The sequence below is a fragment of the Desmodus rotundus genome, chromosome 11, assembly GCF_022682495.2.
Source record: "Desmodus rotundus isolate HL8 chromosome 11, HLdesRot8A.1, whole genome shotgun sequence".
NCBI lineage: Eukaryota > Metazoa > Chordata > Mammalia > Chiroptera > Phyllostomidae > Desmodus > Desmodus rotundus.
The window spans coordinates 45,400,809-45,415,090 of record NC_071397.1 but is presented as its reverse complement, the minus strand read 5'-3'; the positions used below and the strand labels follow the sequence as shown (position 1 = coordinate 45,415,090).

Sequence of the window (14,282 nt, the reverse complement as noted above, 5' to 3'; positions counted from 1 at the left end):
TAGCCTGCTTGAAAATGGTCCACCATTTCCCCTGGGGAAAAGGGAATCCCTCCAGCTGTATGTGTGTGTCATGGCTGTATGTGTATTTCACTTTCCAGCCACTTTGTGTAGGTAAACATTGCATACACACTCCGTCCCCTCATTTCCTTGGTCTCAGTCACCTCCTGCTCTCCCGGGAGGAAGAGATCCCACCTCTAGGGCACCCACATGGATGATCACGACACAGAGAGATTTGCAGACCCTGCTGAAAATAACTTCAAGACTATACCTACATCCCACGGTGTAAATTGAACATAATTTAATGTGGGCTTTTGCATTCTTTAACTGGAGGCAATGTTGCACAGCAGAAAGAGAATGAATGCATAGACTTCGGATGGTACCAGCCTTCAGTTTGAATGTCCCTTGGCCTTCCTGAGACTGAGTTTCTTCACCTGTGAAATGTGGATAGTATTATGTATTCTCGAAGGAGTATGAATGGGATGAAGTGTGTAGAGTACCTAGTGCAGTGGTTGCTGTGAGCTTTTATTGCGTGCACATTTTCGTTTTCCATGCAAGGCATTGTGCTTTTGCTAACATCCGAGCTCCCCTCTCTTGGAGAGCCTCCTTCTGCTTGCCCACCTGAACCCTTTTCAAACCCTGCACTGCTATAACTCTGTATTCATAGCCCTTGTACTCCACTGGGTTGCTCCCTGTGGCCCACTGGGCGTTTATCACCTGCCCTGCATTGATTTTGCAGTGGCTGTTTGCAAGGCCCAATAGAGCTACTATAGCTCTTTAAGTTTCCATTCTTTTCCTTGAGAGTATGTTTTTTTAAAGATTTTATTTTATTTATTTTTTATTGATTGATTTTAGGGAAAGTGAAAGATAGTGATTTGTTGTTCCACCCATTCACATATTCCCTGGTTGGTTCTTGTTTGTGCCCTGACTGGGGTGGAACCCACAACCTTGGCCTATTGGGACAGCAAAACTACCTGGCCAGGGCAGGAGTACATTTTTTAAAAACAGTTGTATTGATGTATAATTGACATAAAATAAAATGAACCTGTTTGATAAGATCTGACGTGTGTACACCTGTGAAACCATCACTGTCAGAAGTTTCCTTAGTGTAGTTTACGGTTTTGAGAATAATGTAAATGGAATCATAGAGTATGTCCTTCTTCAACTGGCTTTTTTCACTCAACGTAGTCATTTTGAGATTTATCTATGTTATGTGTATCAATAGTTTATTCCTTTTTATTGTTGAGATGCACTGCAATTTGTTTTTCCACTCATCTGTTGATGGACATTTGGGTTGTTTCCAGTTTTTGACTGTTACAAATAAAATTGTTATGAGTCTTTGGGTACAAGTTTTTGTATGAACATATGCTTTTATTTCTTTTGGGTAAATACTTAGCAGGGGGAATGATTGTGATAATATGATAGATGTATGTTTGACTTCTTAAGAAACCATCAGACTGTTTTCCAAAATGGTTTACCATTTTACATTTCTACTAGCAGTGTGTTAGAGCTCTAGTACTGCCATGTCTCTGCTAACACTTGTTCCTGTCTGTCTTCTCAATTTCAGCTATCTTAGTGAGTATGCAGTAGTATCTCATTGTTTCGATTTACATTTTTCTGGTGACGAGTGATGTGTTGACATCTTTTCATGGGCTTACCTTTGTTTACCTTTCATAAGTCTTTGAGAAATTTTTCAAATCTTTTGCCTCACCCTTTTTTTTAAAAATTGGGTTTTGTGTTCTTATTAATGAATTTTTAAAGTTCTTTATCTATTGTGCATATAAATCCTTTTTCAGGCCCTGGCTGGGTAGCTCAGTTGGTTAGGGTGTCGTCTCGATATGCTAAGGTTGCAGGTTCAGTCTCCAGCCAGGGCACTTAGAAGCCTCAACCAGTGAATACATAAATAATTGGAACAACAAAATCGATGTTTCTCTCTCTCTCCCCCCTCCCTCCCACTCCTTTCCCCTCTCCCTCCCCTCTCACTTCTCTCTGTTTCTAAAAATCAATTAATAAAGAAAAAAATTTTAATCCTTTATCAGATATGTGATTTGCAAATATTTTCTCCCAGTCTTCGGCTTGTCTTTTTTTATTATTTTTAACAGTGTCATTTGAAGATTAGAAGTTTCTGTTTTAATAAAGTTTAATTTATCAATTTTGAGGAGAAGGTGTCATACCCAAGAAATTTTTGTCTAACCTAAGGTCATATGTATTCTACTAGAAGTTACATAGTTTTAGGCTTTACAATTAGGCCTATGAACTATTTTGAGTTAATTTTTGTATATATATGATGTGAGATATTGACTGAATTTTTTTTAAACTGATGTCCAATGTTGTAGCACTCTGGTGAAAATGACTATTCTTTCTCCATGGAATTGGCTTTTTATCTTAGTCAGAAATCAGTTTATGGGTTTATTTCTGGACTCCCTTTCCTGTTCCAGGGATCTGTTTGTCTGTGTTTGTGCCAACACCATACTTTCTAGACTAAATTTTAAGTTTCTCCAAAATAAGAACCATGTTTCATATCTTTTTGCAGAGCCAACCAACACTTACCAAGCAACTACATGTTAACCAGTATGTTTATTGTATTGAAAAAACAGAAACTTTAATACAACCATTTAAAGAGAAAATGTGGAGTTGAAAACCTAATTTAAGGAGTGTTTAATATTCTGAAACTTTTGTGCTTGGCATGTAAAGTCAAAAAAATTTCAAAGATTTTCAGTGAGTTTGTGCAGCTTTGAAACTTAACTTAAAGGTCTCAATTTGTAGTTAAAACATAGAACAGTCTGTCAGTTTTTGTCTCATCCCACATCTGTGTCCTTCATGTCTCCCTATATATTAAAATTTTTTCTTTGTTTTGCAAAACTAATTTTAAATCATATATATGTGAATGTGTTTCTTTTCTTTTTAAAGGTTTTATTTATTTTTAGAGAGAGGGGAAGGGAGGGAGACAGAGAGGGAGAGAAACATCAATGTGTGGTTGTCTCTCATGCACCCCCTACTGGGGACCTGTCCCACAACCTAGGCATGTGCCCTGACTGGGAATCGAACTGATGACCCTTTGGCTCGCAGGCCAGCACTCAATCCAGAGCCACACCAGCCAGGGCTACAATGTACATTTTCAATACATTCATTAATTCCTTCTTTCACTGGATGATCTTTGAACAGCCAGTAAATGCCAGACATATAGCAGCAAAACAGAGATGCTTCCTGCCCTCACGGAGTTTGAAGTCTAGTGCAATGGCTAGCGCTGGGAATGGAACTGACGACCTTTTGATTCGCAGGCTGGCACTCAGTCCACTGAACCCCAGCAGCCAGGGTTCACTTAATTTTTTATTTCACACTTGCTAGTGCTCTTTCCCTTTGTACTGCGTTCTGAGAGAATTTGACTTTCCAGTTCACTATTACCCTCTTTATCTGTGTTTATTCTGCTTTTCAATACATTTATCGTCCCCCCCTCCAAAAAATTATATTTTTATTTCCAAGGCCCCTTTTCATGACTGCTCTTATCTGGAAACTATCCTTGCTTCATGAATGTTGTAGTTTCTCTTATCTCTGTGTATTTTATTTATATTTATCTTGAAAGTTTGCTCTGCTTCCATTATGTACTTGGCTTCTTCAGGTGTACATCCTTCCATTTGTTGAGTCTCTTGTTCTCTTCTGTAATCTTGGCTTGCTTCCATTGTTGGCATTTGAGCAAATGTCTGAAGGGAAGATGGTGCTGCTTCTACCTCTTGAGCTCCACGCACATTGTAGGGAGAGTTAGGTGAGGTCAGAATATCAGGAGTATGGCAGGGTGGCTGCTACCTGGTCCTTGGGGCGTCACCAACTGCTGGGGCACTTCCCTCTCACACCCCAACTCATAGGCTCACTGCTCCCACCTGGAAGGTATTCTAGAGGTAGGGCTGTCCAACCTATTGGCGTTTCTGGGCCACGCTGGAAGAAGAAGAGTTGCCTTGGGCCACACAGTAAATACACAAACTCTAATGAAAACTGATGAGCAAAAAAAGTTTTAAGTAAATTTACGATTTTGTGTTGGGCTGTGGGTTGGACACCCCTGCTGGAGTCTGTGTAGGATGGCGCTTGGTAGGTAGATGGGCAGTGGTCCCCAGAGTGTATCTGCTTGGCTTTCCTCACTTTGATTCTCCAAATAATGACCTTGTTGGTTGTCTTCCTGCCCCTTCCAGGGTAAATGAACAAGCATCTCTTTAGTGCATAGAGACCCTGGCGATCTAGGCCAAGAAGGACATTGCTCTGGAATGCAAACACTGGGTTCTTTTCCCAGACGGTTGGCTCAGGAAACCTCTACTCCTCACCCTCAAGGTTCCCTGCTTGCAATGCAGAATTGTTTGGGTTTTGTGGCCCCCCTGGGATGGCATGAGAGGTAGTGAAACAGCATTTTCAGTGCTTTCCATTTACTGAAAGCTCGCCCCTCAAAGAGGGGAGTGATGTAGTTAGCACTGTCCATGTTTGGAAAAGCCATGTTGCCTGTGAATCATAAATCACATCTCAGGCGGAAGTGAAACTCCTTGAATTAACCACTGTGAAAGCATCTCACCCTCATTTTTGTTTTGTGGTTTTCTCCAGTTCTGGACTTCAGTGATCCCTTCAGCACTGAGGTGAAGCCGAGGATCCTGCTCATGGGTCTGAGAAGAAGTGGCAAGTCTTCTATTCAGAAAGTGGTCTTTCACAAAATGTCCCCCAACGAGACGCTGTTCCTGGAGAGCACCAACAAGATCTGCCGGGAAGACGTGTCCAACAGCTCCTTTGTTAATTTCCAGATTTGGGACTTCCCAGGACAGATCGACTTTTTTGACCCTACGTTTGACTACGAGATGATCTTCCGGGGAACAGGAGCACTGATATTTGTCATAGACTCCCAGGTAAAGCTCAGCCTTGGATGCAATGGGACAGAAGGCCCCTCTCCCCCACACTGGCAGCCATTCCTCTGGGTTCAGACAGTTTCCTTGGTGATGGTTTCAGTGTGGGGTTTGGTTTTTAGAATTGAGAAGAGGCCTCTCTTACAAACAAGCATTTCTCATTTGGGGCTATCAGAGTCTGCAAAGAAGCCTTCGTGCAACCCTGATGAGTAATTGATGATGTTAGGGAGCTGTAGCTGTGTACATTGCAGCAAATTGCAGATCTAGGAAACCTCACAGATGGAGGGAACCACCATACAGGCCAGAGACTGCAAATACATGTTCCCCCTCTGCTACTCCGGCAGACATCTATAAAAGATCACAGGTTCCGCGCAACAAAAATATGTATGCATGTAAGTTTACATTTTAAAATGCTTACTATTTCTTATGAAGACAAAGTTCCAAGTATGAAATTTTTTCTTCTGAGTTAAAATTATTGTAATCATTGATTACACAATTGATCACAATAGTGTACAATTGATAGAGATAATATAACTATCATGTATTTTATAGGTAACTTAAATATAAACAGTAGAATTGGAGATAATTATATCTCTTAAGGAGATAGATATTTTTCCACTTAATTCATGTATCCGTGCTTGAATAAGACAGCACTTGGGATTGATTCTATTTTTGCTTTTTGTTTCTATAGATATACCTACTGAAAAACGTTGTTCACACAAATAAGTAGGTAGATATAGGGTGAGGTTTGATACAGCATTCACTCAATTATTATTATTAGTTTTAAAGATTTTGGCCCCGGCCGGGTAGCTCAGTTGGTTAAAGCATCATCCTGATGCACCAAGGTTGTGGGTTCAATCCCTGGTCAGGGCACGTTCGAGAATCAACCAACAAATGCATAAATACGTCAAACAACAAATTGATGTTTCTTCAAACCAGTCATTCTTCAAATCAGTCTTCAAACTAGTCTTCTGAATTTTTTTTTGGCACCCTGGGATGCTGTACCTTGAGCCTTTCTCCTGTTAAGTGGGAGCAGGGCCTGCGTTAAAGGGGAGGTGGGGGAGGGAGGCAGAGGGACCACTGGTGCATCTCAGGCAGGTCAGTATTAGAAAGAGTGCAGGCAACAGGATTGGGACCTTGATGCCCTTTAAACTCTCCATGTCCAAGAATCTTAGAAAGTATCCATGATGTGTGGCCAGGCTGACCATCCTTTTTAAAAAAAACCCAAAACTTTATTTATTTATTTTTAGAGCAAGAGGAAGGGAGGGAAAAAGAGAGGGAGAGAAACATCAATGTGTGGTTGCCTCTTGTGTGCCCCCCCACCGGGGACCTGGCCTGTAACCCAGGCATGTGCCCTGACTGGGAATTGAGCTCGTGACCCTCTGGTTTGCAGGCCGGCGCTCAATCCACACCAGCCAGGATGCTGACAGTCCTTTTATTTCAGCTGAAGGGGAATAAAAGGCAACAAGTCCCACATAAAGCGTTATACCCTCTCTAAACACAGGTCCAGACCTTTTTCTGAAACCATGGACCTTCGAAGAGACAGGCAGGCCGAGCACTCCCAGCTCTTGCAGGAGCACCGGTCTAGTTAGTGAGGAAGGGTGTGAAGGCCTACTTAGTCATAATGGTTCTAAGCCCACATTTGGAAAACTGTTCTCTGAGAAGACTGCTCATGCCAGAGAACATTCACAGAACTAGGCGTTTAATGTAATATTGAAATTTTCACTAAAGCCTTTAAGTTTCAAGTGACTGCATTTGGACGTCTAGTGTAGTGCAGGAGCTTGGCCATGTGGTCAGAAAGGGTTCTTTCTTTGGTGGTCAGGAATAGCTGGGGGGAGACTTTTAAGTTCCAATGCCTGATCTGGGAACAGCAAGCAGTGCCTCTCCGCCCTTGGACTAGTCCAGAAGCACATGCTTGGAGACACCGGCATCAGGTCCAGGGACTGCTGTCAGTCACTGCTTTCCTGGCTGTTCCACTTGTGCTGGCCTGTTTTCTGGCCCATCTGTGGCCTTGACAGTATTCCCTGCCTTCCTGCGTCAGGTCTGCCAGCACCATAAATTAGGGAGCCTGGCACTGGAGGGGAGGGACTGGAGTGTGTACACGCTGCTGCATGGGAGGTGAGGCTCCACGGATGTCATGGTCACTTGTCTCTTTTAAGTTCCATTTTTTTTCCCTAAGTCATATGGCCACCGTTTCTGTAGTTATTGAACTGGGTAGTGGCAGCCTGTGAGTGAGTATATTCCCTAACCAGTGGCTAGTGGATTTCAAGACAGTGGCTTAGTAAGTAAATACTTACTTCAATACCGTGTTGTGCTTACCTAGCAATTTGCATTTATGGAATTCACATTTCCAAAGGAAATCTCTCTCAGGTATTTGTATGATGGCCATAATTGGTCTAAAATAGGTATACTTGCCTATGTTTAAATTGCAACCATAATTTAAAAAATTTTTTTAATTGATTTTAGAGAGAAGGCAGAGAGAGAGAAAGAGAGAGGAACATTGATTTGTTGTTCCGTTTATTTATGCATTCCTTGTTAACTTGGCAACCTTGGTGTATAGGGACGACACTCTTAACGAACTGAGCTACCAGGCCAGGGCCATAATTTGGTTTTAAGTCTACCTGAACTTGAAAGTAGACCTTCAGTTTGGATTGGTAAATGTGTTTTTTGTTTTATTTGTTTGTTTTTTGTTTATTTATTTGGTTTTTTAGCTGTAAGGCAGAGAAAGGTATAAGAATGCTTACAAAATTCATCTTTTTAAATTATACTTTTAAAAAAGGGCCCTGGCTGGGTGGCTCAGTTGGTTAGAGCATTGTCTGAGACACCAGAAGGCTTTGGGTTCGATTATAGTTGAGGCATATGCCTAGGTTCTGGGTTCGATTTCCCCAGGGCAGGGTGGGGGGCTGAGGGGCCAGCCAGTGGATGTTTCTCTCTCTGTCTCTGTCTCTCCCTTCCTCTATCTCTCTGAAATTAGTAAAACATGTCCTTGAGTGAGGATTTAAAAAAAATCATATATGTGGGAATCTTTATAAAACGTGATTACAGGGAGAACCAAGATGGCAGCGTTGGTAGACACATTATGCCTCCTCGCACAACCAGAACTGATGGAAAATCGAACAGCAAGGAAGTCCGACACCAAGTAGATAAAAAAGAAACATACATCCAGACCGGTAGGAGGGGCAGAGACGGGTGCCAGGGCAGAGAGGACACGCGTGGCTGTGGTGGGACTGAGACGGGCAGAGTGTGGGACAAACAGGGCTGGCAGTCTGACCACTAGCAGACCCTGCGGCCCCACATTCGCTCTCAGATAAACCAAGAGGGCCGGACTCAGAGTGGCAGAGAACAGGGCAGGCAGAGCGGCGGGTAGTACCCTGAGGCCCTACACTCGCGCACAGATAAACCGGGATGAACGACGGGGAGCGAAGCAGACCGTGTAACCCAGGGCTCCCGCGCGGGGAAATGAAGCCTCAGACCTCTGATTGAAAGCGCCCGTGGGGGTTGGGGCGGCAGCAGGAGAGACTCCCAGCCTCACAGGAGAGGTCATTGGAGAGACCCAGGGGGACCTGGAGTGTGCACAAGCCCACCCACTTGGGAACCAGCACCAGAGGGGCCCAATTTGATTGTGGGTGGCAGAGGGAGTGACTGAAATTCAGTGGAGAGTGGAGCGGGCGCCATTGCTCCTTCTCAGCCCATCCCCCACGTACAGCATCACAGCGCAGCGACCAGCGTTACCCGCCCCAGTGAACACCTAAGGCTCTGCCCCTTAAAGTAACAGACGCGCCAAGACCAAAAAAAAAAAAGTCCCAAATGACAGAACACTTCAAGCTCCAGAAAAAATACAACTAAGCGAGGAAGAGATAGCCAACCTATCGGATGCACAGTTCAAAACACTGGTTATTGAGACGCTCACAGAATTGGTTGAATTTGGTCGAAAACTAGATGGAAAAATGAAGCCTATGCTAAGAGAAACAAAGGAAAATGTACAGGGAACCAATAGTGATGCAAAGGAAACTGGGACTCAAATCAACGGTGTGGACCAGAAGGAAGAAAGAAACATCCAACCAGAAAAGAATGAAGAAACAAGAATTTGGAAAAATGAGGAGAGGCTTAGGAACCTCCAGGACATCTTGAAACGTTCCAACCTCCGAATTATAGGGGTGCCAGAAGGAGAAGAGGAAGAACAAAAAATTGAAAAGTTATTTGAACAAATAATGAAGGAGAACTTCCCTCATCTGGCAAAGGAAATAGACTTCCAGGAAGTCCAGGAAGCTCAGAGAGTGCCAAAGAAGCTGGACCCAAGAAGGAACACACCAAGGCACATTATAATTACATTACCCAAGATTAAACAGGAGAGAATCTTAGAAGCAGCAAGAGAAAAAGACACAGTTACCTACAAAGGGGTTCCCATAAGACTGTCAGCTGATTTCTCAAAAGAGACCTTCCAGGCAAGAAGGGACTGGCAAGAAGTATTCCAAGTCATGAAAGGCAAGGGCCTACATCCAAGATTACTGTATCCAGCAAAGCTATCATTTAGAATGGAAGGGCAGATAAAGTGCTTCTCAGATAAGGTCAAGTTACAGGAGTTCATCATCACCAAGCCATTATTATATGAAATGTTAAAGGGAGTTACCTAAAAAAAAGAAGATCAAAAATATGAACAGTAAAAATGACAGCAAACTAACAGTTATTAACAGACACACCTAAAACCAAAACAAAAGCAAACTAAGCAAACAACTAGAACAGAAACAGAACCACAGAAATGGAGATCACATGGAGGGTTATCAATAGGGGATTGGGAGGGGGAGAGAGGGGCGAAAGGTACAGAGAATAAATAGCATACATGATAGTTGGAAAATAGACAGGGGGAGGGTAAGAATAGTTTAGGAAATGTAGAAGCCAAAGAACTTATAAGTATGACCCATGGACATGAACTATAGGGGGGGAATGTGGGAGGGAGAGGGTGGGCAGGATGTAGTTGAGTGAATGGGGGGAAATGGGACAACTGTAATAGCATAATCAATAAATATATCAAAAAAAAAGATGTGATTACAAGCACTAAAAGAATAGCACATGTGTCCCAGACAGGTGGGGTCAGTTGGGTGCTGTTCCACAAACCGAAAGGTCACTGGTTTTATTCCCAGTCAGGTCACGTGCCTGGGTTGCAAGTTCATGCTGATCAGGGCCCTTATGGAAGACAACCAATCGATCTTTCTCTCTCTCTCTTTCTCCCTCCCTTCCCCTCTAAAATTAAAAAAAAAAAAAAGAAGAAGAAGTAGAAGCAGCACACATTAGGGAAGTCTCTCAGCAGCACTTGATCATCATTTTCTTTATTCCTAAGCAGTGCTCTGGTGGTCTGACACCTTATATTTTTACTGTTTGCATGTGAATTCCTCACAAACACAGGATTGCCACATAAATATATCACTAAAGAGAAAATGTGTTCTCACAGAATGTTGTATTGGATTGGCCAAAAAGTTCATTTGTTTTTTTTGGTAAGATGGCTCTAGTAGTGCTTAGTTTTCTTTAACTTCATTTAAAACAATTCTGTTAGATTGTATTGTGACAGCTGTCCTATCAGCTGTGCATTTTAAAAAAGACATCAAAATTGGTGAATTTTTGTGTAGCCATTTTAATATGGAAGATGGGAAAAATACGCAACATTTTTGGCATAGTGTGCTTTTTTGTTTCCAGAAAGGTAAAAATGCAACTAAGATGCAAAAAAAAGATTTGTGCAGTGTATGCAGAAGGTGCTGTGACTGATAAAATGTGTCAAAAGTGGTTTGAGACATTTAGTGCTGGAGATTTCTTGATGGACCATACTCCATGGTAGGGTAGACAGTTGAAGTTGATAGCAATCAAATTGAGACCTTAATTGAGAACAAGCAGTGTAGAGCCATGTGGGAGAGAGCCAACATACTCAAAGTATCCAAATCCAAAAAAGTTATTGGTGAAAATGAAAAATGTGGTTTTTATTTTATGGAAAAAAATGTACAGACTTTTTTTGTCAACCCAATAAAATAAAAGAAAGGAAGCACCGAGAGTCCTTTCCCATGACCTAACTGTGTATTACCACCTGCCCCCTAGCAGAGCCCACAGAGCACGGCACAGCTCCAGGCCCCTGGGGCCCCCAGAAGCCGTTGCACATGTGCTTAGGGACACACCTGTCTGTGATTCCTAGATCTAATTTTGGATTAAAACTAGGCAGTATATTTTTTCTTTGTTTTTACTTGTCATAGATGATAACAAACACGGTAGGAAAAGTCATCCACAATCCCTCTGCTCTAATAAACCAAGGAAATATTTTTCCTTTTTAATGTCATTTATGATCCTTGTAGCTAACATACTATATCATCAGTTAATTGGTAGTCAGACCACTTTATGTGCTTGTCAGGACGGTTAGAGTAGCCATTTCTAATCCCTTGAGACAGTAATGCTCTCTTGACATTGTCTAGTTTTGCTCACAGACATGTCCCTTTAACTCCCTCCCTGCTTATCTCAAAGTCATAAGCAATAACACTTTTTTGAGGTTAATATACATATGATAAAATGGCCTCATTTTAAGTGAATAGTTCAGTGAGTTTGACAAATGTATACACTTTGTAACTACCTCACAATCAAAGTGTAGAATATTTCTACCATCCCCAAAAGATTCCTGTTTGTCCTTCTTCAGACAGCAGACAACTGCTGACATGCTCACTGTCACTATGGATTGGTTTGTCTTTTCTAGAATTTCACAAATGTGGAAACATTCAGTGATAACTTTAGTTTTTATTTGAGACACTTTAGGGTATTCAAGAAGTGCTGCAAATTACTCATCTAGAGTTTTTCCAATATGCTTAATCTGCTAGCCCAGTGTCCAAAATTTTCTTTCATTTTAAACAACTCTTTACAGTGTGAATTGAGAAAGACTCCATTTGCTATTTGTCTGTCTTTGTAGTTTCTTATTAGTGTCTTTAATATTTTGATTTATATAGAGACTCAGGATACATTTTATTTTAGTTTGGGGGAATGGAAGAATGCCAGAAACATCCCCTGCTTTATTGGCTTTCTGTATTTGTCCAGGTTTGGAATCAAAATAGGAGGTGAAAGTCCTTGGAAGTCTGTCCTTTGATCCCTTTCCTTCTTTTGCTATAAAAATAAGACGTGTTCACACCTTCAGATTGGCAATAATTAAGAGATCTGATGACACTGAGTGTGGGTGGGTGTCTGGGGCACCGGGTGCTCTTATACATTATCTGGTCAGATTCAGGGAGCTCATTCCTATGGCCCAATGGGTCAGCATCCCCAGGGAGCCCCAGACCTTGCAAACAGACACAAAGATGCATGTGGGAGACTACCGTGTTGTCATTGCTTGGACACATTCTGAAAGTCCATCAACAGTTATCAACAGTGATAAATTGTAGACCATAGAGTGAGGTTTTACAGAGCTGTTAAAAGGAGTTATGCATTAGAGTTATGCACTTCACTGTAGGTGAATGTTACAGACATGCTTTTGAGTGAAAAAGGCAAACCAAAATATACGTGTAACTTTATATTTGTAAGTTTTAGAACAGTGTAAGTGAATTCTGTATGTTGTTTCAGGATAGATAATGTTGCAGTAATATTTGAAGAGATGCATGAGAACAAACACTGAACTTGGGACAGTGCCACCTCTGGGGGCGGGGTAGAGCGATGGGGTGGGCTGGGAGGAGGGGGAGAAAACCACAGGGCTTCAATGTCTGATGGTTGATTTCTTTCTTTTTTAAAGTTAAAAAAATTATTGATTAGAGAGAGAGAGAAACATGTATTTGTTTTTCCACTTATCCATGCATTCATGGATTAATTCTTGTTTGTATCCTGACCGGAGATTGAACCCACAACCTTGGCATATCTGGATGATGTTCCAACCAACTGAGCTGCTCCACGAGGACTGATGTTTGATTTCTTAAGCAGAGAGACACAAATATAGGTGTTCGTTATATTATTATATAGGTGTCATCTGTAGGGAGGAGAAAAAATAGTACTGTGTTATTTGAGGCCATGATTGTAGACCATGGGTCAGCAATCTTTTTCTGTCAAGTGCCACATGGTAAATATTTTAGGCTTTGCAGGCTATACTATCTCTGAGGAGTTTCCACAGAGGAAAACTAGTTGGCTGCCTTTGTAGCATGGAAGCAGTCATAGATACTTTGTAAACAAACTATGGTGGATGTGCTCCAATGAAACTTTACTTACAAGCCACAGCATGGGCCCAGTTTGGCTGCTGGACGCCAGTGATTCTTAAAAGTTTTTTCTTCCTGGCCCATTCCCCACCCTCCCAGAGACCCATACCATATTTTCAACTCTCATTGTTTGTCACAGTTTACCAAGAGACTCAAAAATCTGGGAGGAATTGTATTCCAAGGGAGGTCCTAGGTGACCCTTGTGAATTTTCAGTTCACAAAATTGCAACTCTGATCTTTGTGATTGTCACCAAGCTGGTTGTAACTGCCTACAGCAGTGCATTTCTGGCCTTTCCTTTTCACCCTTTGTTAATGAAACTTAAGTTTTCAGTCTTGAATTCTATGAAACCAGCGTTTATTGGGCTTTTGCCAAATATTTTTGGAGGTTGTACCCAGATGGTTTCTAAATTAAGAATGAATGTGGGAAGGACAGAAGTGGTTAGCTGTGAGGCGAGGTGCTAGAAAGTTCATTTAGCTCGATGGGGGGTCATTTCACAACATATACGTGTATCAAAACATCATGTTGTACACTTTAAATGTACCCTATGTTTGTCTGCTAAGCATACCTCAGTAAGGCTGGGGAAGCCCCGGCTGGTGTGGCTCAGTGGGTTGGGCGCCATCCTAAGAACCAAGAGTCTGTGGGTTTGATTCCCTGTCAGGGCACAAGCCTGGGTTGCAGGCCAGGCCCCTAGTTGGGCGCGAGCGAGAGGCTACCGATTGAGGTTTCTCTTGCACATCGATGTTTCTCTCCCTCTCTTTCTTCCTCCCTTCCCCTCTCTCTAAATAAAATAAATAACATCTCAAAAATAAATAACATCTTTAAAAACAAAATAAAGCTGGGGAAAAAAGAATGTGTGTGAAAGGCAACTCAAAAGGGTTTAGAAAGCACAGCAGCCTGCCCTAACAGGAGTGTGCCCTTGTTCCTAGGACGATTACATGGAGGCTCTGGCCCGGCTGCACCTCACAGTGACCAGGGCCTACAAGGTGAACACCGACATCAACTTCGAGGTGTTCATTCATAAAGTGGATGGTCTGTCAGACGACCACAAAATTGAAACCCAAAGAGATATTCATCAGAGGGCAAACGATGACCTTGCAGATGCTGGATTAGAAAAAATTCACCTCAGGTGAGAAAAGAAACCCCGCTGGGATCACAGTGATGAACGAAGAAAAGCAGATTTGGGGTCCAGAGTCACCACAAGTGGGT

The 14,282-nt window shown here is 42.2% G+C and overlaps 1 protein-coding gene across 3 annotated transcripts in view; it reads left to right on the top strand.

Moving 5' to 3' along the window:
- The window catches only part of RRAGD (Ras related GTP binding D), a 50,938-nt gene that overhangs the window by 10,807 nt on the left and 25,849 nt on the right, over positions 1–14,282 (top strand). For all 3 annotated transcript variants that reach the window (XM_024551711.4, XM_053913787.2, XM_053913786.2), the window contains exons 2-3: positions 4,582–4,877; positions 14,003–14,202. In XM_024551711.4, the coding sequence (XP_024407479.1) occupies positions 4,582–4,877; positions 14,003–14,202 (496 nt within the window). The remainder of the gene's footprint in view (positions 1–4,581; positions 4,878–14,002; positions 14,203–14,282) is intronic.